This window comes from Pan paniscus, chromosome 23 (assembly GCF_029289425.2).
Source record: "Pan paniscus chromosome 23, NHGRI_mPanPan1-v2.0_pri, whole genome shotgun sequence".
Lineage (NCBI taxonomy): Eukaryota > Metazoa > Chordata > Mammalia > Primates > Hominidae > Pan > Pan paniscus.
In genome coordinates this window covers 29,502,166-29,526,333 of record NC_085927.1, presented here as the reverse complement: position 1 = coordinate 29,526,333, position 24,168 = coordinate 29,502,166, and the positions used below count along the sequence as shown (strand labels likewise).

The window sequence follows — 24,168 nt, the reverse complement described above, 5'->3', positions numbered from 1 at the left end:
CAGCTTCCACCCTAGCCCAGGAGGCCCCGGGGGGAGAGAAGGAAAGCCATGTGCTGCTCTGGTGGATGTTTCTCCATGCCTCCGGGTGCCTTCCAGGGGACAGGTACCACTTGTCACTGACACACACGCCCTTCACCACCAGGCGATTTGCTGATTCACAACATGCTTGACAGTCCTTGGAAAGTGGGCTTTGTCCCCTGGGGCAAGCTGTTTGAACAGTAACCTTGGAGCCCACGAGCTGACCAAGGGCCTGGGCGAAGGCTGCAGGGTTCTGCTCTGACTGCACTTGGTCAATAAGGGCCTCAGCTTTACATGTGCTCTCTCTCTGTTTCTCTAACAGGTTGGTGGTCGGGGCCAGCTGTATCCTTTGCAAGCGTGCAGGTGGCCGTCCTGGGAACTGGACACTCCTTCCCTTGAGTCCCTCCCTGCCACCCGCCCTTCCGGCAGGCTCTTTGCTGCCTCAGATCAGGCACTTACTGGGCCTCTCAGCGTGGAGGATCTACTGTGCCTGGGGACAGTTTGAGGCTGACCTCTGGCCAGGGATTCCTGGAGGCTCTTCCTGAGCTGGGACAGCTGGACATGGCCATGAGGCAGCTGGGCTGTCCTCCCTCGAGAGCAGCCCCAGCCTGGACCCATTGCTTCAGAAGGGACAGTTAGACAGGGAGGGTCAGGAGAGGAGCTGCAGGAGGGCCTGGGGTCAAGGGGACATCTGAGGGAGATGAAAGTCCCTGGCCGGGCGCAGTGGCTCATGCCTGTAGTCCCAGCTACTTGGGAGGCTGAGGCAGGGGAACCGCTTGAACCTGGGAGGCAGACGTTGCTGTGAGCTGAGATCACGCCACTGCACTCCAGCCTAGGCAACTGAGTGAGACTCCATCTCAGAACAAAAAAACAAAAAGCCCCAAGTCGCTGGCTGAGAGCACAGGTGGAAGAAAGCAGCTGCCTGGCATCTCCCATGGCTGAGGTCCTCCCTGAACCAGCCACTCCTCTCCATCCCAACTGGAATCCACCAGGATGCAGGCCTCGCCCTGGAGCCGGGATGGACAGCACATGGGAGCAGAGGCCAGAGGCCGGCCTAGTCCGTGGGTGCTGCTTGGCGGCTCCTTGCTAACCCCAGCCTGTGCACTTGAGATGTGGAGGTGGGGGTCTTGAGTTGGGAGCCTCCTCCAGGGCCAGCCATGGATGGGTGGGGTGTGGGCTGTGGCACAGGGCCCTGGGGTGTTGTCCCATCATTTCCAAAATTGGGATCTACAGTGCTCCTTAGCTGGCACCCCACAGATGTGGCCCTGGAGTGTGCTGGCTTCCTCACCGGGATTGGGCTGGACACCACCATCATGATGCGCAGCATCCCCCTCCGCGGCTTCGACCAGGTAGTGCTGGAGGCCCCAGCTCCCGCCCCTGTGGCCCTGAGGCCTTCCTCCCACAGCCCCCTCCCAGGCAGGTGCAGTGCAGTCATGGGCCACGAGTGATACCTGAATCTTTAGAGATAACCCTTGAATTGGATGAGGAGGTTGTCCAGGAAATATGCAGACACTCGGCCGGAGCGAGGGAGGAGGGTGGCAGTGGGGCGCACAGCTGCACAGAGGCCTCCAGCCGACCACAGGCACAGTGAAGGGAGGCTCAGCCCAGCCTTGTGCCGGCAGAGCAGGTCACCCTCCGGGTCGTCCCATTAGTAAGAGGCCGGTGTGTGCTGCAGAAGTGTTAGCCCCACCTCAGAGACCCCCAACTCCCTGCTCTCCCCTTGCGTGTCCCCTCTGAGGGAGTGGGGGTGAAATAAGCTGTAATGTGTGAGCTGGGGTGAGGGACACAGGGCAGCGCTGGCTCCGAGACAGCCCGTGGGATCTTGGCTTCTGGACAGGTGCACTGTGTACAGTGGCCTTCATCTGTGTCTGTGGTACACACACTCATGTGGCCAGCAGGACGAGCTCCTAGATTGGAGCAATATTTTCTTTTTTTAGCTAAAAACTCTTCAAGGGAAAGTCTCCTGTTAAAATATAAGTCTGGAGTTGTCATTGTGGAGATGTCAAACACTCCATGACTGCCACGAAGGAGGCCCCTTGCAGGGTGAGCTGTGCAGATCTGCAGGCCCTGCTACAGGTCCTCGGCCGACCCTCAGCTCACAGAGCCTGAGGAGGTCACCTGAGGTGGGAGGAGCCAGGCCTGTCATCTCCAGACTCCCAGTGCCACCCCCAGGCTGACTCAGAGACGTGTCCCTCCACCCGTGTGGCCATGTGTTGTTCCATCCTAAAGCTATGGCACACTCCCATCATGTCCCTCAGTGCAAACCCACCGAGCCCTGTGGTAGGGACGCAGTGTCTAGGAAGGCCTCAGAGCCTTCAGATGTGGGGAGGGTGAGCTGGCAGTGGACGGAGGAGGAAAGGGGCCTGCAGAATGGGGGCCTTGCCCAGGCAAGGAGGATGCACAGTCTAGGCAGCCAGGCTGAGGGGCGAGGGACCCTGTGTCCTGGACAGGCTCCATGGTTCTCCCTCAGAGCCTGGAATGGCCATGCCCTCCAGGCCTCTGGAGGGGTGCAGGAGTGATGAACAGCCTGTGCGGCAGCCCCTCTGCAGCACAGCCAGCCCTGCCCGGCAGGCCAGACTCCCACACACGCCATCTAGAGCCAGCTGGCACACCCGCACAGGTGTCAGAGGATGTTAGCAGTGACGGTTTTTCTCCTCTTGAAACCAGAAGCTGTGGCCAGCTTCACTGCTGGTCCGTGCAAGGCCCCATTGTCCTGGGAACAGGGCCCCCATCTGTAGCTGGACTTGGGGTGCACAGGCCTCCTGGGCCGGGAAGGAGAAGCAGGACTCTCTCTGTCCCTGATCTGGACCTGAACCTGCTGTGCCTACATTTCTAGGCGGGAGCAGAGTCTCCTACCTACCCTCCTGGCTCCTGGATGGCAGAGGGGCATGTTGGCCACACGTGGAGGGGTGGGCCAGGAGCAGGGGCCATCTTGTTGGACCAGGGCACAGCTCCTGGGAGAAGGCACGCTTCTCTGCCATTGGTTTTAGTGAAGACTAAGTTTTTTGTTTTTGTTTTTTAAAGAAATGTGTAGATGTACCAGGATTTGTTTGTTTTTCTTTTTTTTCTTTCTTTTTTTTTGTTTTGAGACAGAGTCTCACTCTGTCACCCAGGCTGGAGTGCAGTGGCACAATCTCGGCTCACTGCAAGCTCCACCTCCCGGGTTCACGCCATTCTCCTGCCTCAGCCTCCCAGTTAGCTGGAACTACAGGTACCTGCCACCACGCCTGGCTAATTTTTTGTGTTTTTTAGTAGAGACAGTGTTTCACTGTGTTAGCCAGGATGATCTCTATCTCCTGACCTCGTGATCCGCCCGCCTCAGCTTCTCAAAGTGCTGGGATCACAGGTGTGAGCCATCGCACCCGGCCTTGCTTATTTTTTCTTTTAGAGATAGAGTCTCACTCTGTTGCCCAGGCTGGAGTGCAGTGGTGTGATCACAGTTCATTGCAGCCTCAAACTCCTGGGCTTGAGGGATTCTCCCACTTCAGCCTCCCAAAAGGTTGGGATTACAGGTGTGACCGTATCTGGCTGATGAAGACTTAGTTAATTAGCATCTAGAGAGGAGCCCACAGGCTGAGTGAATCCTGACCATAGGGCCCAGGGTTGAGGACTTGGAGCCAGGACAGGGGCTAGACACTCCACAGAGAGCAAGAGGACGTAGAGCAGGGGGCAGGGTGTCTCACCCCGTCTTCCGCACAGACCCCTCTCCGCCCTTCACTGAGGCCTTCGAGAGCAGGGCAGGGCCAGAGCCTCTCTCCCACGGCCACCTGGTCTTCATGGCCTGTCTTCTTGTGCTTTGCAGCAAATGTCCTCCATGGTCATAGAGCACATGGCATCTCATGGCACCCGGTTCCTGAGGGGCTGTGCCCCCTCGCGGGTCAGGAGGCTCCCTGTTGGCCAGCTGCAGGTCACCTGGGAGGACCGCACCACCGGCAAGGAGGACACGGGCACCTTTGACACCGTCCTGTGGGCCATAGGTAAGGGCACGTCGAGCCACACGCTCTGTCTCTGGTCTCCCCGAGCTGCATGGAGAATCTTTGCCCCACTTCCTGTCACCTCCCAGGGCTCCCCCATCCCGCTGGCTGCCAGGCGGGTTGGCCGCTCCCCAGTGCACCTCGAGAGCAACCGTGAGGGCCTGTGGGGCGGCACTCACACTAGGCTGTGCCCATCTTGCCATCCCCAGCACCTTGCATCTCTGCGTGTCTCCCCACCACCGTGGGACATGCTGGAAAAAACCAGAGAAGAGACTGAGACGGCATCAGCCAGGTGTCCTCATCGAGGATCAACTAGGCAATCATCCTCGCCTTCCCTGGCCCTTGAGCAATTGCTTATTAAGGTTTCAGCACATAAATCCTACTTGTCACCTTCCAGGTTTAGGTCTTGGTATGTTTCTTTTCTTTTTTTTTTTTTTTGAGATGGAGTCTCGCTCTGTCGCCCAGGCTGGAGTGCAGTGGCGACCTCCGCCTCCCGGGTTCAAGCGATTCTCCTGCCTCAGCCTCCTGGGTAGCTGGGGCTACAGGCGCCCACCACTACACCCGACTAATTTTTGTATTTTTAGTAGAGACGGGGTTTCACCATGTAGGCCAGGATGGTCTCAATCTCCTGACCTTGTGATCCACCTGCCTTGGCCTCCCAAAGTACTGAGATTACAGGTGTGAGCCACCGCACCTGGCCAGTATGTATTTTTTCTTTAGCATATTAAATGTTTTGCTGCTTCAGGCTTTCCAGCTAGGTTTTTTTCTTTTTTTGCGTGTGAAACAGGGTCTCTCTCTGTTGCCTAGGAGGAGTGCAGTGGTGTGATCATAGCTCACTGCAGCCTCCACCTCCCAGGCTCAATCAATCTTCCCATCTCAGCCTTCTAAGTGCTGGGATTACAGGTTTGAGCTACTGTGCCCAGCCAAGCTAGTTTGTTGTTTTAAACATAAAAATGATATGGATTTGAAGGTTTTAAAAATTGTGGTGACATACACATAACATCAAATTCATCATCTTAAGCATTTTAAAGTATATAGTTCAGTGGTGTTAAGTACGTTCATATTGTACAAGCAGCATGACCATCCATCTCTAGAACTTTTCCATTATCTCCAAACTGAGCTCTGTCCCCATTAAACACTCACTCCCTGCTGCACGGGCACTCACCCTTCACTGTGTGTCTCTATGGATCTGACTCCTCGAGGGACTTCATGTAAGTAGAATCATGCAGTGTTTGTCCTTTTGTGACTGGCTCATTTCTCTTAGCACAATGTTTTCAGGGTGCATCCATGTTGCAGCATTTGTTAGAGTTAGCATTTGTGTAGCACGTGCCAGCATTTCCTTCCTGTTGAAGGCTGAGTTGTATGTGTGTCCATCATCTGTCAGTGGACACTTAGGTTGCTTCCGTCTTTTGGCTGTTGTGGATCATGCTGCTGTGAACATGGGTGTGCACAAGCCGCCTGTTTTCAGCACATAAAAATGACACAGACTTTTTAAAGTTCTGTCCAGCCTTCTCGTGGCTTTCAGTGTTTCCCAGTGGGTCCCTTTGGGCCTGGCAGGTCATCACATGCCAGGAGTGACATTTTGCAGGCCTTTCCAGAAGTCACATTTCGAAGGCTTCCAAAGACATCACCCTTCCAGTGCTGGGCAGAGGCCTGGGCGTTTCCCGGCCAGGCGTGGGCTGGCTACAACTTGCTGGGCACAGTCTGGTCTCACCTTCTTGCTCTCTGTCAGGTGTAGGTCCGGTTTTGCATGGGGCAGTGACCGAGCAGGTGTGGGGAGTGTGGACACAGCCAGGGGATACCTGTGCCCAGGCCTGGGCCGGGGCTGTCTGACGGGACTGGCAAGGGGCAGCTGGAGCCAACAGGGATCGCCCAGACACTGCTCTGTCCCAGGCCTGCTGCAAAGCTGGGCGTGGAGGCCATTGCAGATGGGCCGCCGCAAGGAGGGCTGCGGGTCCTCGTCAGGGTGGGTGGCGGCACACACAGCATGCCTGCTCAGATGTCCTACCCACCTCGGTGCCTGGCCGTCTAGTTTAGGCTCCTAGTTTTCCCAATCGCCCTGTCAACTTGCATGTTGAAGGCGGGAGCAACCTAGTCAGTGTTGTTAGTTCTCCGAGGCCTTTCTGTGCTGAGCCTGGTCCGATGTGCCCTGCGAGAGCCCAAGATCAGAGCCAGGGTCCCTCTCAGATCACCTGGCTCCACCTCCATCAGCTAACCGGGCTTGCGTGGGGCTGGCCAGGGGTCAGTGTCTCCTGGGGGAGGGCTCCCAGAGGCACAAGCTGTGTCATAGGGTGATGCACTTCTGAAGCAGTCACTCGGAATGGGAAATCAGAAAGGAAACCAGCCTGGAGCGGCTGAGGCTTCACTTTTGTGCAGTGGACACAAGCGCAGAGGTGATGACCGGGGAGGACCTGAGATGCCTGAGCGCACGCAGGGCTCTTGGCCCGGAGGTGATCAGTCAGCAAGAGCAATGTTCTCAGCCACGTTGTAAAAGTAGATTTTAAGTAAGTTTATTATGATAAACACTACGAAGGATTAGGTAACATTTTGGACTCTGGAGTGTACTGATGGTTCTCATCCTAAACTCCACTTTATTTTTCTTTCAAAATTTATCCTCCTACTGTCATTCCCAAATAAACTCCACTCTAAAGGGGAGGTGGCGAGTTTCTTCCTCCCACCGCGCCCTAGCCCTCCTCCTCTGTCTGCTGACACCTCCGTTCACCCACAGCATAAGGGAGCGGTTGCCATTGAACCGAGGGGCAGCCCTCGACCAAGCCCATAGGGATGTAGCAGACCAATGGGCCGGGGGCTGTGTCCCGGAAAGCTGGGGCGTCAGCCTGGCAGGCAACAAGCAAGGCCCCTCCCTACTCAGCGAGCTGCCGTGGCCTGCACGCCCATCCTCCCTTGCTAGGAGTCTGTTTTATTTTTTTGTATTTTCAAAATGAGCATCCCCCAGACAGTCTGCCTGGCATGATTGATGCTGGGGGTGGAAGCTTTTCGCAGTCCTTGGCCTCTGACCCTGCTTCCCGAGGGCGGCGCGGCTTCTGCGCGCCTGCTGGGGGCCGCTCGGGCATGTGCTGACTTCGCTGCTGCTCAGAGCCAGGTTTTGTAAACATTCAGGAGCCACTTCCCAGGTCAGCAACTGCGAGCGTTTTCTGCTGGTTTGTACGATAAGCCTTTAACCAAGCTTTATTTCTACTTGCAATAAAGGATGATCCACTCTGGGAGGTTAAAATAAAGCGCCCTAGGGGCGGCACAGCTGGCAATGCCAACATCTCCGACTCTGCTTCCTGTACCGGGTGTGCACTACGTCTGCACAAGCTGGGCTCCGACAGGAAGGGGGGATGCCTCCGTGCCCGGTGCACACACACACAGAAGGGGCCCAGGTGCTGCACAGAGCTCCCGTGTGGGGCCGAGTGCTGGCCCTGCCCGTTGCCTGTGTGCCTGGCGCCTGGCCGCAGCTGGCGAGGACCATGGACATTGGCATTGCGAAGTGGGCCCTGCAGTCTGGAAGCAGAGGAGGACCAGAGCCCCTTCCTCGACGCAGCCTTGATCTCCACGTGGTGGATTAAACATATTAGCAGTTAAAGCAGTTAATTGCTGTGCAGGGGGCCCCCGCTCATTGTTTGTCTCTGAATCACCCGCCCACACCAGGTGTCTCAGATAATAGACTGGGAACTTCAGTGAGGAGGATTTCCTGTCTGCAGATGTGCCGATTACAGCGCTGAGTGAAGACAGTCAGCCAGCACTGCTGCGGGCTCGAATTCGCCCGCTGAGTTAACCAGTTGTGGCCTGAATCCCTGGCTGTCTAGGGGAGCAGGGCCAGGCTGGGGCATCCTGAGCAAACGCCTCCCAGTGCAGGGGCTTCTAAGTGCAGTTAAGTTTAGATTTGGTTTTAAAGAAGGGACAGACTGCCTCTGGACTGCAGCCCTGAGAAACTGGAAGTTGAGATCGTCATGTGCCCCTTTGGCGTCCCCAGCCCCTCTGGATGGTTCTCTGTCCTTCTCTTGAGGGTGAGATGCTGAAGGCTCTGGCGTATCCCTCCCTGCACCACAGGAGTCCTGCCCATGGCCAGAAGAGCCAGCAGACACAGGAGGGGACTCGCTAAACCTGGGGGTCCCACAGCCAGGCAGCTGTTGTGCCTGAGTGCCAGGGAGGGTGGCCACGGGTCTGCCTGGGGCCTTGTGATATGGCAGGTGAGACGAGACCCAGGGAAGGAATCCGTCTGGATCTTACCCCAGCCACTGAAGCTATTTCCTCTTTGGGCTTTATCTTAGATAACTCAGAGATGTCCACCTGTGTGTAAACCAGCATCAGAGCCTGAAACACAACATGCATGGAGCATGGGAGCTTGGCTTCCCGGCTTCCTCTTGGCACCACACAGAGGCCACCCCCACAAGCTGCCCCTGTATAGTCTCCCCCACGTGGCACGTGTGCCTGGACCACAGCCAGAGAGACTGGGGTGCCCAGGAGATGATGATGGGGGCTGGCGGTGCCCAGGAGGGGAGCTGTTGCCAGGGTGGGCTGCAGCCCTGGGCTCCTCTCTCCACCCAGGCACTGTTTGCTGGCATGTATGCGGCAGGCAACTGTCTTTGCTCAGCTGTGCTCGGCTGATGGCTCCCGTACACCGCAGACTCAGCTACACAAGTCCCTGCGGATTGTCCCTCTGTTGAGTGCCAGGCAGCAGGAAAGGGCAGAAAGCAAGAACCAAGCTGGGGATGGGTGGGAGCATCCTAAGCCTGGTAAGAGGGAAGGGGCGGCTCCTCCTGGATGCCCTCTGTGCTGGTGTGGGTGCAGCTGCGGCTTAGGGGCCGCGGTGGGTGTGGATGCTGCCCGGGCGAGGGGGCTGCGGTGGGCCCATCAGGACTGCTGTCAGGGATGTGCCTTGCTGCAGCTGCGTGAAACCAAGTTTGTGGCTATGCTCTTCCCGGTGGGGATGGGCCCAGCAGTGACCCTGGCATCCACATGCCTCCATGCTCTCAGGGTGGAGTGGCCATCCCTGAGCAGGTGACACAGATCGGAGGCCCCTCTTTGATAGTCTAACACCTTTTTATTTTAGTGCAAATTTAGTTTGTAATTAATGACATCAAGAGAGACCCAAATCTGCCTCCATTGTGAGTTTGATATTTTTTGAAGTGGGGCCAAGATGAACATTCATGGAGCTCTTCCTATGAGCGGTGGCTGCGGCCTTCCCCTCCACACCACGTGGCCCCGGGCGTGCGCTGCTGCTCCTGAGACAGCACTGTTGGCTCAGCCCTAGCTCATGGTGGTGCTAACACCTCACAGAGGCCAGGCCAGAGTAGCAGGAGGCAGCGCCCTGTGCTTACCCACCAGCCTGGTGCCCCACGCTTGGCTTGAGGGCTAGTTCACACTCATGTCCAGAGCCCACAGCTATCTGACAGGCTAGCCGGCACCTGCATACATGGATGTCCAACTGGGTCTTGTTACCATGACAAATTCAGTACTTAATGATTAGAACTGAGTGGAAACCAATTAAAAAAAAAAGAACAACATGGTGAAAAGTCTTCTAGAGATAGGTCAGCACCATTTATGCATATTACCATGCACCCTCTAATGTCTGCAGGTGCCCTGGGGCAGCCAACCTGTTACTATTGCAATTATGTTAACAATTGTTAAAGGGCCGGGTGAGGTGGCTCATGCCTGTAATCCCAACACTTTGGAATGCCAAGGTGGGAGGATCATTTGGGCCCAGGAGTTCAAGACCAGCCTGAGCAACAGAGTGAAACCTCTTTTCAAATAATTAATAATAATAATAATAATAATTGTTTTTTGTTTGTTTTTGAGACAGTGTCTAGCTCTGTTGCCCAGGTTGGAGTGCAGGAGCGCGATCTGGCTCACTGCAACCTCCACCTCCCGAATTCAAGCAATTCTCCTGCCTCAGCCTCCCAAGTAGCTGGGATTACAGGCACCCGCCGCTGCGCCCAGCTAATTTTTGTATTTTTAGTAGAGACGGTTTCACTGTGTTAGCCAGGCTGGTCTCGAACTCCTGACGTCATGATCCGCCCGCCTCAGCCTCCCAAAGTGTTGGGATTACAGGCGTGAGCCACTGCGCCCGGTCTAATAATACCTGTTAAAGCAATAATGACCACTCGCCACAGAGCACGCTCCTTCCTGGGGGTCCTCTGGGCCTGAGCTGGGGGCTGCGCCGTACTCCAAGGCTGACTGTGGGATCTTACACATCATAATGCACATAGGCAGCTTGAGTAGGAAAGGCCCTTATGCTGCCTGCGGGGAAGCTCACCCCCACCCCCCAAGGAGCCGCCCTGGGTATGAGACATCCCTGGAACGGCCTAGGGGTCCCTGGTGGCTGCTGGCAGTCACAGCAAGTGGCCAATCAGGTCCCATTGAGGCCCAGGGGCTCACTCATTTATTCAACTAACATGGCGTCTCGATGGGACCTGAGGCCAGCAGGGCAGGTGCGTCCCCTTCCCCCGGTGGGCTCATAGCTGCGGGTAGGGGCCCGGGGCTCATTGAGAAGGCGCGATTCCAGAAAAAAAAAAAAAAAAGAAGATAAATATTTTAAAATAATAAGCTTCAAGAATCTAAGTCCAGTTCCAAAGGCATACGCTCCTCTGTGCCTGGTCCAAGGTGCCTCATTGGGGCAAGTGGCAGGCCAGGCCCCGTGAGAGTGTCTGGCTCTGGGGGCCACATGCCTCATGAGACAGTAGCCAGGTGGCCCACAGGGCCTGTGTGTGAAGCCGTGCCCGCCTCACATCGCCCACCGGCCCTGGAGCCTCCCACTCCCACACCCTCGTCCTCAGGCGCAGTGCTTGGCCCTGGCTGCCTCTGTCTGGATCACAGCCACTGGCTCACCCTGCTGTACTCCTGCTGGCACTTACCTCTCACCTGGGGCACTGCCTCCTTGCTCTTCTCTTGGGAACATGTGTCCCAGGCGGGCGTGAAATCAGAGGGCATGCCTGTTTTTCCCATCATGGATGAGAGAGGCGCATGATACTGCAGGCGGCTGGCCGTCCCCGTGTCCCTGTGTCCATCAGAATAGATGGGAGTGACCCATGGTGACTGTGTGGGTGGTTTTTGGGCTTCAGCCTTCTCTGGTCCCTCCTTGGGGCCAGGCTGGCTGGGCAAGCATGGTGGCTGCCCTCCATCTCCTGGGCCATTGACAGCAGCTGGTGGGGCTCTCATTGTGATCAGAGGAGGGCTGCCCTGCATGGCTGTTCCTAGCACTGGCCACACATGGAGATGGGCTGTCCTGCGTCAGGGGTGCTGCACTGCTGGGCCTGGGGCTGGAGGCAGCTCCGGGCTGCAGAGATGCTCAGCCCAGTGCTTCCTGAGTGTCAGTGTTGTGGGCCAGCCACACATATACATAGGAAGTGAGAACATCCATTTGTACCTGGAATTACTATTTTTTTGGCAGAAGGACAAACTTTGTTGGGCCCATCAGCCCCAATTCTGAACCAAGTCCAGTGGGCAGCAATGAGACCCACTTTGCTACCAGCAGAGACATCTCTGCAGTGGCAGGTTCGCCAACGTGCCAGTGGTTGCCATCTCTGAAGGGACGTTCCTTGGGGCTTGCGGCCATACTCTGCACCATGGTCAGCAGCTCTTCTTTGCCTTATATGTAGTGGGCATGGCCTGCCTTCAGGATGGCTGGTCAGTTCGGCCACCTCTGGCTCCCACATTGACCACAGCTCTGTTGGCTGAGATGATCCTCTTGGAGGGCAGCTTCATGTAAGTCTTCCTGGTTTCCCGGCTAGGGGAGGTGACTGCGGTGTAGTTCTCAAAGGCCCAGGCTAACAAGTTCGAGTCTCAGCCTCTCCTCCAGGCAGCGCTTGATGGTACAGGTGTGGTGCCTGCAGGGAGGACGCTGCCGACGTCCAGCTGGGCCCTCTTGCTACAGTACACAAACAGAAACTGGCCCGTGTGGAGGCCCTTGGTGGTGATGGACAGCTCTGTCTGCTGCTTAAACTGGTGTGGATCCTGGAGACCATCTCAGCAGGGGCATGTCCTTCAAGGTGCCCTTGATGTAGCTGTGCCGCTCAGCTAAGTCCACAGCATGCAGGCCTATGAGCCCTCCTGCTTCATGTGCACAAGGAACACAGAGCTGGTGCCCTTCCTCTGCCCACGAATCCCGTGGCCCACGACTGCTCATGAATACAGCCTGAAGAGCTGTACCTGGAATTTTAATGCCCTTGTCATTTGCAGAAAATATGCCAGAGTGTCATGTATCCATTACGTAATAAGCTCTTACAAAGAAGGAACATGGTGAAGATGCCTATAAATGCATGAGAAAAGGCAGGAACTGGCAATTTACAAAAGAGGAAATACAGTTCATAAACACGTGGCCAAAAATTACTTCATCTTACTAGTCATCAAAGAAGTGCAAATTAAAGCAGCATGACAGAGAGCGCTGTGCGCCGCCTGCCCCAGGAAGGAACAGAGTCTAAGGACTGCCCTGCGCCCAGAAGCCCCCACTCAGCTGGCCGCCCTTCCTTTGAGGGTCTGCCCCAGGAACTCAACTGACACATGGCAAGCTGGTGCCCCAGGTCTCCATCCTGGTGGTGTCTAGGAAGCAGAGACTTGAGAGTGCCTGTCCTACCCCAGGAGGGACCATTCAGCAGCACTTGGCAAATGCTGCACTGGGCGCTCAAGAGCCAAGGCTGCGAGGACGGAGCTGCAGGGAGCACAGAGCCGCCCCATGGGGAGGCCTGCAGTGGGCCACAGGCACAGCTGGGAAAGCTCTGAGCACAACATGCAGGGCGAAAGACACCGGTGCAGGCACCCTTCTTTCCCTAAATGGCCTGAATAGTGCACATTTATCCTGGCATAGGAGGGAAATGGTCGGGAGCTGACCAGGCACAACTGCTTTATCCTGGCATAGGAGGGAAATGGTGGGGAGCTGACTGGGCACAGCCACCTGCATCCTGCTGCTCACACCATTCGGGCCCCACTGGGTCCCCACCTCGGCACGAGTCGTCCAACCTCCTGCAGGGCTCCAGGCCTGAGCCAGTAGGGCCTAGGACGCCTGATTGGCTGTCCAGCACCAGCAGGGAGATCTGGCCCTTCTCTGGCCACTGCCCAGTCCTTTGCTCAGCAAGACCCATAGTGGGGCTCAGGGCCTGGTGTCCTGCCATCAGGGCTGGCCACAGCTAGGGACGTGGCCCCACCCAAGTGGAGCTGGCCTCTTCCCTGCACCCACTCCCAGCCACGTCCCACTGGCCCAGCTTCTAACCCCACTGTGCCCTCGGCTGCCCTCCTCAGGGCTGAGCCTGCTGCCTGCCACAGGCCACTCACTCTTCTTTTGCTGTTCATTCCCGAAGGGCTGTGGAGTCCCTGCGGGGCCAGGCGTGTCTGTGCCGCGCAGCCCACTCTCCCCTGGCCATCCAGCCTGTCCAGCTGTCATGCCTTTCACATTAGTGGCTCCATTACATTCCCACCGACTTCCCAGAGTGATCCACACAGCATGTGCGGAAGAGTCCTGGCTTTGGATGGGCCACCTAGTTCCATGCCTCTTTTATCTCTTGTGACTACTTTTAAATTTATCTTTATTTCCTTCGGGACCTGGGGACAGGGTTTGGTCAGCACCTGCGAGGTCTATAGTTGCCATAGTGCCATAGTTACCATGAGGAACATGATGAGTGCTCTTGGCTTCCCAGGACCAGCCAGGCAAGCGTGCAGAGGAGAGTGTGGGTGCAGCGTCGGATGTTCTGTTCCGGCACGGAGCAGGCACCAGGAAGTGCTGGGCCTGGTGGGCTGGACACCAGGTTGGAGAGGGACCAGACGGCTGAGTGTGAGCCCCCTGCCTACAGGGACCACAGCCCCTCCTTCGTGCCCCAGCCCTGCCCATGGGGCCCAGCTCCTTCCTCTGATGTGGGCTGGCATCCCCTGTGTCTGGGCTGATCCCCGACCGGTGCCAGCCCTCCCGGCACCCAATTCCTGCGGCTGAGCAGAGCACAGAGGCTGGAGCCGGCCTCCCGCAAGCTGGCTTAGCCAAGTTGGTATGTTTTGACTCCCACCCCGGGACAGCAGCTGGAGACTTAAGGGTTCCCTCTCACGGGAGCTTCAGCTTCCAGATGCTTAGGTGGGCGCCACCCGCATACCGGCCAGCAGCTAGTTTGTCCCAGCCACGATGAGCAGGGGAGCTGTGCTTTTGACGCCAAATTGCCTTTGCCATTGGTGGATCATCCTGAGCCCCTGGGAGCCGAGAGCAGCTGGGGTTGGGAGGGAAAAGCTGCTGTGGCCACCCGCTGGCCTGGCAAAACCACACCCATCTGAGTTAGGGGAGAAAGGGACCTCTGCTGGCTGTTCAGCTATGAAGAGGCCCATGCGGTGCCCTCTCTCTGGGCCCCAGGCTGTGTGGAGACTGGCAGGGGGCAGCTGTGCTGACCCCCTGGACTGGCCATCCCCTGCCCCTCTTGGCCTTTGCACCCAAGAGCAGGATCAGCTGAGCCAGCTGCCCCCTAGAATGGGCACGGTGTAGTTTGGACACTGCCCCTTAGCTCAGCTCCCCTTGGCCCTGAGGTCTCTAGGCTGGGGCTGTGTGCCAGGCTGCCACGAGGGGCTGCAGCGCAGAGCAGGTGGGAGACCCGGCTGCTAGCTCTGCTCACCTGGCCCTCTACTAGCGGGTTACGGGGGCTTGCTTTCTCCTAATGGGGAGAGACCTTCAAGCCCTACCTGGGCAGAGGGCCAGATCCCAGGACTTGAGCATTGTTGGGGTACAGTCCAGGGTGTAGCTGGCTCCTCTTCAGCTTGTCCAGTTAGGGAGGAGGCCATTGGGAGCCAGCAGGTGTCCCTTGAAGGAGGCCCCTCTGGACTCTTGAGGCCTGGGAGCTGATGGATCTCACTGCCTAATGGTATCAGGCTGTGGTGCTGCAGACAGATGCAGGGAGGCCAGGCAGGCCAGGTGCCAAGAGCTCCCCACGAAGGGCTGGTTTCTCCGGATGAAGTCAGTACCAGAGCCATTGGCACTGTGCTGGTGGCCCTGCAGCAAGGCCTGAGGCCTGGGCATGTGGAAGATTCTGGAGTCCCGCGCTTAGCACTCTTTGATGTCAGGGAGCCCCAGCATTGGCAAGTGCCTCTTCCTTTCCCGCGTGCCAGGAACCAGTCTAAGGCCGACTCCAGTTTCCACGGGTGGCACCCCTGCCTTGTCTCCTGTGCCGGCTGTCATCTGACCAGCGTCCGTTTCAGACCTGCCTGCCACCTTCTGCAGAGGCCAGGAGCCCCTCTACGCTGCTGGTGCTTCACGTTTGGCCAGTTCTAAGTGGACATTCTTTTTTCTTGAGACAGTCTCACTCTGTTGCCCAGGCTGAAGTGCAGTGGTGTGATCTTGGCTCACTGCAACCGACACCTCCCGGGTTCAAGCAATTCTCATGCCTCACCCTCCCAAGTAGCTGGGATTACAGGTGCATGCCACCACACCCAGCTATTTTTGTATTTTTAATAGAGACAGGGTTTCTTTCTTTTCTTTTCTTTCTTTCTTTTTTTTTTTTGAGACAGAGTTTTGCTCTTGTTGCCCAGGCTGGAGCGCAATGGTGGAATCTTAGCTCACTGCAGCCTCCACCTCCTGGGTTCAAGCGATTCAACCTCCCGAGTAGCTGGGACTATAGGTGTGCACCACTACACCTAGGTAATTTTGTATTTTTAGTAGAGATGGGGTTTCACCATGTTGGCCAGGCTGGTTTTGAACTCCAGACCTCAGGTGATCCACTTGCCTCGGCCTCCCAAAGTGTTGGGATTACAGGCATGAGCCATCGTGCCTGGCTGAGACAGGGTTTCATCATGTTGGCCAGGGTGGTCTCGAACTCATGACCTCAGGTGATTTGCCCACCTCGTCCTCCTACAGTGCTGGGATTACAGGCACGAGCCACTGCACCCGGTCTCTAAGTGGACATTCTGAGAAATAGTTTAAACACAACGGCTCTAGGTCAAAGCCACTGAAGATGACCTTTCAGCCCCCTCTCTATTTCCTTCAGGTCGAGTCCCAGACACCAGGAGTCTGAATTTGGAGAAGGCTGGGGTAGATACTAGCCCCGACACGCAGAAGATCCTGGTGGACTCCCGGGAAGCCACCTCTGTGCCCCACATCTACGCCGTTGGTGACGTGGTGGAGGTACGGCATGCGTCCCGGGACCAGGGCCCCTGCCCCTGCCTGCTCCACCACCCCTGCTCGCTGGGCTCCGGCTGCTGCCGTCCTGTAGGAGAGAAACGACACTTTCTCTGATGACAGAGGCTCTGGGCCAAACCCCAGGGCCAGGCTGTCTGGAGTTCTGGGGCAACCTGGACATGGGCCTCGGCTCTCTGCCTTTCCTTTCTGTGGTGGTAGTGTGGATGGTCTAAAGACAGCTGCAAGCACCAGCAGCAGACGCCTGCTGGGAATGGGGCGTGGGTCAGCTCTGCACGCAGGCCTCAACCCCCGGCAGGTAGGCTAGAGGCATAGGCTTAGAAAAGCCACCATGGCCTTGGGGCCGTCCTGTCCCCACAGGGTTGAGAGGCAGGTCCAGTTCGGGCCCACCTGGCCCCGCCCTCCCCACCTCAGTATCCTCTGGCTTGCCTCTCTGGGCATCACACCGGGGCAGGTCCTTTGCTCTCAGCTGCTGCTGCTGCTGTGAAGAGACCAGCGCCAGTCTTTCCTGGGTGGGTGCTCTGGAGCCCTCCTTACACATGGCCCCGGTAAGGGACCTGGGTGGTCAGTCTTGGGATGCTGCACCCCGGCAGCCTCAGGAGTGCTCGGCCTGTCCTGCATGTGTCCAGCACCTGCTGCTGAAAGTGGCTCTGGAGGGTCGCTGAGAGCTTCTTTGTAGCGAGACCTGTCAGTGTCTGCGTCCTGGGGCTGTGGTACCAAATCACCACACACGGGTGGCCCAGAACAACAGACATGGATTATCTCACGTTTGGGGGCAGTAGTCTGAAATCAAAGTGTCAGCTGGGGCTGGGTGCAGTGTCTCATGCTTGTAATCCCAGCACTTTGGGACTCCGAGGCAGGCAGATTACTTGAGGTCAGGAGTTCAAGACCAGCCTAGCCAACATGGTGAAACCGTCTCTACTAAAAAAATACAAAAATTAGCCAGGCGTGGTGGCACGTATCTGTAATCCCAGCTACCCGGGAGGCTGAGGCAGGAGAATCATTTGAACTCGGGAGGAGAAAGGCGGAGGTTACCGTGAGCCAAGATCGTGCCACTGCACTCCAGCCTGGGTGACATAGCGAGACTCCATGTCAGAAAGTGTCAGCTGGGCCAGGCTCCCTCAGAAGCCTCTGGGGTAGGATGCCCCAGGCGTCCCTCGGGTTGTGGCTATATCACTCCTCTCTCTGCCTCATCGTCATATGACAGTCTCCTGGGTGTGTCTCTGGGCCCTGATTTGCCTCTTACAGTTTCTCTGCAATTGGACTTAGGGTCCACCCTAATCCAGGATGACTTCATTTCCATCCTTACCTTAATTGTATCTGCAAAGATCTTATTTCCAAATAAGGTCACACTCTGAGGCTCCAGGCAGACCCTGCAGGGTCCTGTAGGGCCCATCTAGCCAACCCGATTGTGTGGACAGAGCATGTGGCTCCATGTGCCTCAGCCACCCTGCAGCCCCAGCTTGCTTAGCTGGATGGTTCAGCTGCTCAGTGATTTCTGCAAGCGCAGCCTCTGCCTGTGGACCATGTAGGTGCAGTGGTCTCTGCTTGCAGGGTCTGTTGCATCCTGTGGGCACTGCAGCCTGAGACAGCGCCATGTGCATTTCTGTGCACAGCGGGAAGCCTCCCTTCTGTCTGGGAATCTGAGTTTTCCCTCTGCAAGTGTGTAGCTCCCAGGCTCCTGTGTTGGAAACTGGAACATTTCAAACCGTTTTGCCAGAAATGCATGGCGCACCCAAAGGCATTCTTTATTTAAACATTAAATCCACTCTGTCAGAAAGGTCGTTCTGAATAGTCCAAAGAGTTAACACCCAACCAGTGGTCCCTTGAGCGGCTGGGAAGAGCCTGTGGGCGGGGCGGGGGCTATTGTTTAATGAGATGTTGTGTGCTGTGCACCGCCGGGATGTTTCCGTAGTTAGTCAGGCCTGCTGGAATGCGCAGGCTGCTCTCCGAGTTTATCTCCACGGATCTCTATGCATTTCTGGAATGCCAAACAACATCTGCATTTCCTGCTGCCATGGTGATTGGCAGCCCATCCCAGAGGACGGTGCTGGAACCCCCAAGGCTGGGCACACCCTGGGACGGAGGGCTCTCCAGCACAGCGACATTCTGATTTGGAATTTGTTATGGACTGTGACGTGCAGGTCAAGCTGCACGTCAGGAGCACATGGAACGCTTTGGGGTCCTTTTTTAGCCGGAGATTCCAGTGAATGAAAACGGTAGCAGGGGCTCTTTTGAGCTTGGTCATGGGGCAGCCCTCCGAGGTCAGCAATGTGCAGAAGGGGTTTGGAGAGAAGGCTTGAGCATGTGAGGGTGGCACAGCCAGCCTCATCAGCAGCGGACTCCTTTCCCAGGGCAGAGTGGAGGGCAGCAAACAGGAGAATGAGCAACCTACCTAGGTCCCTGGGATGCCCCGCAGGAGGACGAGCTCTAGGGGGAATGCTGTACGTCACCATGCTCGGTGCCAGTGTTGGGGATTTTCTAAAGGGAGATGCCCACTCGGAGGGCAAAGGGTGATGGCATGGGGGCTGCATATAACCCCGGACATGGTGCTGACGTGGCCCCCCTGTGCCTTCCCCAAGGGGCGGCCTGAGCTGACACCCACAGCGATCATGGCCGGGAGGCTCCTGGTGCAGCGGCTCTTCGGCGGGTCCTCAGATCTGATGGACTACGACAATGTGAGTTCTCTAGCAGGACGCCACGTGCAGCCTGGGACAGGCTGAGTTCGAGGCTAGCTCTTCTGGGGTGAGGGGCCTTTGTGCGCTGTGTGTCTGCATGTAGGTGTGGGCATGCGTGTGTGTGCGCTTATGTGGGTGTGTTGTGCACACATGTGTGTGCATGCATGCGTGTGGGGCTCAGTTCTGAGTGTGGCGCAGGCGTGGGCAGGTGGGTCACCTACTGTGCTTGCAGCCTGCTCTGGGCGCATCTGGTCCTGGTCTGTGATTGCTGCTCTTTGTGTCACATGCAGTGGGGAACTTCGGTTTTGGGGGCCCAAGGGCCCTCCCTGACTCCAGACCTGCTTTCAGGTTCCCACGACCGTCTTCACCCCGCTGGAGTATGGCTGTGTGGGGCTGTCCGAGGAGGAGGCAGTGGCTCGCCACGGGCAGGAGCATGTTGAGGTGAGGCCTGGGAGCAGCACAGCTGAGGACAGTGGCGACTCCGCGACCTCGCCCCATGCTCTGGGCAGAGGCCTTGTTAGCAGGGTGCCAAGGTCTCTCCTTTCCAGGGGCCCTGAGCAGTGGCTGTGTGTAGCGGGAAGGGACACGTTGGGGGCAGCCTCAGAAGTGGGGGTGCCTGGGCTTTGGCCGCCTTGGGGTGACTGCGCTTAGGTGCCTCTGGTCTCTGCCACCATGTGTCACAGCAGTGAGGGGAAGGCCCTTCGCTGCCTTGTTCTGAGGGCAAGGAGAAGCCCTGTGGCCCAGAAGCCCCCAGCCCCACCCCAGCCATGCTGCAGGGGGTGCCCAGCACCAGCAGGGTCACCACCACGGTGCCACCCGCTCCCCTGCTGAGGTCAGCTGAGCGCTGGCCCCACTCCAGCACACAGCTGCTTGTCCCTGAAAGCACCAGGGCCCCGAAGGTGCCTCTGTGCTGTCCCCACCTTGCAGGGCCATGAATCTCACTCTACCCAGAAAGGTTTCTCCCAGGGGCCTCCGACCTCTGCTTCCACCCCCCCCCCCCACCACCCTGCACCTCGTCTTCCTGGACTGCCCAGGGTTTCTCCCAGGCGAGAGCCCCCTGCCCCCCACCCCCCACCACATCCTGATACCCATCCTCTTCCAGCTTCTTCCAGGCTCAGGCACTCACCCTTGAGGAAAGGGGTTTTCATCGAGCAAGTCTGCTTTGGGGGTCTGCTCTTGCAGGTGGCTGTGGCTCCGGGGTGGCCTGGAGGGATGCGGGGGCTCTGAAGCCTGCCGGGCCGTGGTAGCTGGAAGCCTTTGGTGCGGTTTCATCTTGCTGCCGCTGCAGCTTGCAGGCACCCAGAGAAACCGGAGCCTGCAGCCTGGACGGTGGGGCCTGCGGCCTTTGGGGATGAGTCACTGGGCTCCAGGGCTGGCCCCTTCCCCCTGTACCCCAGAACTCTCCATCAACAGGACGGGCCTGACAGGCCAGCCTTCCCCGAGGCACTTTATTTGCTATTTTTGTTTGATTCATCACAAGTGTGCTGGGACATATGTTCCTGGCATTTTATAATGTTGTTTTATGTTTCACAATGTCGAATGGCCAAATACTCTTTGTTTGTTTTCTTTTCGATTCTGTCTTAGTTAGAACAATATTCTCTGAAGTTCCATTAATTAATAATGGCTGTACAGCACATGTGAGGGCCCCACTCATTTTTTACTTGGCCGCAGCCCCGGACACGCTGTCGAGCCCTTCAGGGGTGCTGAAAGCCTTGGCCCAACAGCTCCGGCTCCGGTGTGGCCACAGCGGCCTTGCTCCAGTGAGGGCCAAGCAAACACGAGGGTGCCTGAGGGAGCCCAGGTGGCCGCCTGCTCACCCATTCTTGCCTCCACCATTTGTTGTGGGTGAGCTACGTCCACCCAGGTTTGCTGTTCCTGGCCTGGCTGCTTGGATTGCCTGATGCCTGCTCTGCTGCTGTGGTCTACGGGGGTCCCAGGCCTGGGTGGGAGAGGGTCTGTCCTGCAGAGCATGGCTCCAGCCACTGGCTGCCTGCACGTGAGAGGGCCTGCACACACCCCGTGGCCAGCCAAGCCCTCATCCCCATCCCAGAACAGACCTTCAGGCCAGATGGATGGTTCCTGCCCGCCATGACCCTGCCTTGCCCATGCAGCCTGTGGGAGCTGCAGGTGCCACGAGGTTTGTTTGTCCCAGCACTGATCCAGGGTTGGTATCCTGTCCTCAGGTCTATCACGCCCATTATAAACCACTGGAGTTCACGGTGGCTGGACGAGATGCATCCCAGTGTTATGTAAAGGTGAGCATCCCTGTGGCCCAGGGTGCTGAGGATGAGAGGGAGGGTGGCAAAGAGCCTGGCAGGGTGAACACCCGAGGACTGGCCCCACCCATGCCTCCCAGGCAGGGTGCAGGGTGGATGCAGGGTGGACGCAACCCAGCCCCCTCCTGGGCTGGTGGCTGAGATGTGCGGCTTTCAGATGGTGTGCCTGAGGGAGCCCCCACAGCTGGTGCTGGGCCTGCATTTCCTTGGCCCCAACGCAGGCGAAGTTACTCAAGGATTTGCTCTGGGGATCAAGTAAGTCCCGAGGAATGCAGGCTGCGATGCGATGTGCAGCCGGGTATCCCTCGAGTGCCGGCAGTCCTACAGTGGAGAGCTGCTGCCACTCTTGCGGCATTTATGTGGCCTTTGTGGGTTTGCAGCAGAGATTCCTCAGGCCCCTCAGACAGGGCGGGTTTTGGGGGGACAAGAGGCGGTTCTGCCCCAGCCAGACGCTGTTGAGCCAGCCAGAGCCAGGTGAGGTGTCCCCTGCGGCCCCGGGTCGCTGCTAGGGCCCTTGCCCACCTGGCCAAGCACCACGCCACCATGAGCAGAGTGCCAGTACCTGGAGAGCCACCCCAGGGCTGCTGTGTGTCTTCTGGAGCTGGGGCCATTGCCTGGGTCTTGGGCTCAGGCTGTGTGTTTTCGGGGTCCCGGGGTCAAAGGAAGCCATGGCAAAGGCTCTGGGTGGGTTGACAGGGGTAGTTGGAGGTTGGGACATTGTGCATGGCCTGAGAGAGGTGGCTGGCTGGATGTGGGGCCTGGGAGGTGGTGGTGTGGTGAGGCCAGGATGCGCTGTCTGTGGGTAAAGCAGAGAGCAGAGGCCTAAGGCAGGACTGTGCCTAGCGGGGGAGGATGGAACAGCAGGAAGCCAGGGCGTGGCTGGGTGGGAGGTGGGCTGGATGAGCACTAGGCATCTGCTGGGAGGGAGGTGGATGGCACCCACGGGTGTGGGCAGGGGTCCTGGCTGCTGGCTGGGGGTCAGGGGACAGTGAGGAGACCAGCAGCCTCTGAGGCCCTCCTCTTCCCGGGGGTGGGATGCTGTGGACCCCCCTCCCCTGTGCTGACCCCACCTGCCTCCCCCATCCCCCATGTGCAGGTGTGGGGCCTCCTATGCGCAGGTGATGCGGACCGTGGGTATCCATCCCACATGCTCTGAGGAGGTAGTCAAGCTGCGCATCTCCAAGCGCTCAGGCCTGGACCCCACGGTGACAGGCTGCTGAGGGTAAGCGCCATCCCTGCAGGCCAGGGCACACGGTGCGCCCGCCGCCAGCTCCTCGGAGGCCAGACCCAGGTATGCAGGTGGGGCTGGCTCTGTTTGAGGACAGGGCATGTGGCAGGGGTGCAGGAGCCCTGGCCATGGGCTCCCTCCAGGTGTACAGCAAGGCTGCACCTGCCACGCCACCCAGAATGGGTGCTCCATCCTGTAACCAGGCCACAGCGGTGACAGGCAGAAGGGGAAGTTCCCAAGGGCCCAAACCTCCCCGGGGGACCCCAGACCCCGGCCTGGCCACAGCTGCTCCCCACACACAGGAGGTATCAAGAAACGGGGCTCATCCTTAGCAGCCTATCCCAGGTGGATGTTGGCGTGGAAGGTGTCCCGGGTGGGCTAAAGTCGGGCATCTCAAGTTGCTGCCCCACAGGGGGCTGCAGTCGGGAAGCTGGCCTCCCACCGAGGCCTCCCACCAAGGCCTGGCTCCTGCAGAGTTCAGCGCCCGCTCGTTTCCCTATCTCCCAGAAGGTGGAGACGCTGCCCTGTGATGGCCGGCCCTGCCCAGCCTGCCCTGCACATCTGGTTCTGTTCCAGCTCTGCAGAGCCAGGCTGACCGGGGGGCATGTTGTTCATCGTGACCTCTTCTGGGGAGGAAGGAACTGGCAAGGGCTCCTGGCCTCTGCCCCAGGGATGCCTGTGCCAGAGCCCCCTCGCCTCGTGGTGTGATAGTGCATCCTCTGGCCTGGGCTGCAGGGCAGGGGCCGGGGCAGGGTGGGCCCTCAGCCCGTGCCATCCAGCCCACCTGGGGCACCCCCATGGCTGTCAGCCCCTCCCAGGGTTGGGGTGTTTGGGCTCCATCTCTCCCCCGGGGCTGAGGTGGAGACCAGGCAGAGCAGTGGGCTCCCCCCAAGATGCCTGTGGACAGGCTCTAGGGTCTGCATGGTGCCGAGGGGCTCTGGGGAGGCCTCTCTGGGGGTACTCAGGGCCCCCTGCTTCACCGTGGCCGCCTCCCCCCGGCGGGGCCGCGCTCGATAGGGATAAACAAAGGGCATCCTGAGGAAACTCTTATCAGAACATTACACCTCCCAGAGCTGTTTTGTTAGGAGCCTGCTATAAATTTTTATCATTTCAAAATATTTTTGTAGCACCGCGTCGCTCCCTGTGACGCATCGCCCTGGGGTGGGGCCATTCTCTGCTGGGTTTATTTCTCACCCATCTCCCTTGGGGGTCCCTGGGTGTGGCAGTGGGAGACATAGCTAGGCTGATGTGAGGGGTGGGTGGCTGACCTGTGCTGACCTTCCTGTTGTTGGCAGGATGGCTGCAGGCCAGGTTTGGGGGGCCTCAACCCTCTCCTGGAGCGCCTGTGAGATGGTCAGCGTGGAGCGCAAGTGCTGGACAGGTGGCCCGTGTGCCCCACAGGGATGGCTCAGGGGACTGTCCACCTCACCCCTGCACCTCTCAGCCTCTGCCGCCGGGCACCCCCCAGGCTCCTGGTGCCAGATGATGACGACCTGGGTGGAAACCTACCCTGTGGGCACCCATGTCCGAGCCCCCTGGCATTTCTGCATTGCAAATAAAGAGGGTACTTTTTCTGAAGTGTGCTCTGCCTGCGGTGTCCCTGATGGTCCCCCAGGATCGCTCAGGTGGGTGGGGTCTGGCCAGGCCACCAGGCCCCTCTTCAATCGTGAGTAGCTTCCATCCAGGGCAGCCCAGAGACCGCTGGGGCCCCTTGAACCCCCGAACACAATTCCAAGCAGCCCTGGGCAGAGGGGAGCAGACTTGCAGTGCTAGGGACCCCACTTAGGCAGGAGGCGGAGCCGCCCCACCTGCCCCACAGCTGCCTGGCCTCTGGCCTGAAGACGCCCACTGAGGGTTTTTCCTGGGACCCTCTGCCTAGGTCTCTGCACCTTGA

The 24,168-nt window shown here is 58.2% G+C and overlaps 1 protein-coding gene across 6 annotated transcripts in view; it reads left to right on the top strand.

Annotated features, from left to right (window-relative positions):
- TXNRD2 (thioredoxin reductase 2) overlaps window positions 1-23,852 on the top strand; it is a 67,526-nt gene extending 43,674 nt beyond the window's left edge. For 2 of the 6 annotated variants that reach the window (XM_008966665.4, XM_063603441.1), the window contains exons 9-18: window positions 341-360; window positions 1,276-1,367; window positions 3,821-3,995; window positions 15,944-16,080; window positions 18,675-18,770; window positions 19,119-19,211; window positions 20,954-21,025; window positions 21,204-21,301; window positions 22,143-22,337; window positions 23,570-23,852. In XM_008966665.4, the coding sequence (XP_008964913.2) occupies window positions 341-360; window positions 1,276-1,367; window positions 3,821-3,995; window positions 15,944-16,080; window positions 18,675-18,770; window positions 19,119-19,211; window positions 20,954-21,025; window positions 21,204-21,301; window positions 22,143-22,266 (907 nt within the window). In that variant the 3' untranslated portion in view covers window positions 22,267-22,337; window positions 23,570-23,852. Of the gene's footprint in view, window positions 1-340; window positions 361-1,275; window positions 1,368-3,820; window positions 3,996-4,201; window positions 10,529-15,943; window positions 16,081-18,674; window positions 18,771-19,118; window positions 19,212-20,953; window positions 21,026-21,203; window positions 21,302-22,142 lie in introns of those variants that run through there. The other 4 variants (XM_008966669.6, XM_063603443.1, XM_063603442.1 and 1 more) reach the window with 3 other exon arrangements.
- The last annotated feature ends 316 nt before the right edge of the window (window positions 23,853-24,168 follow it).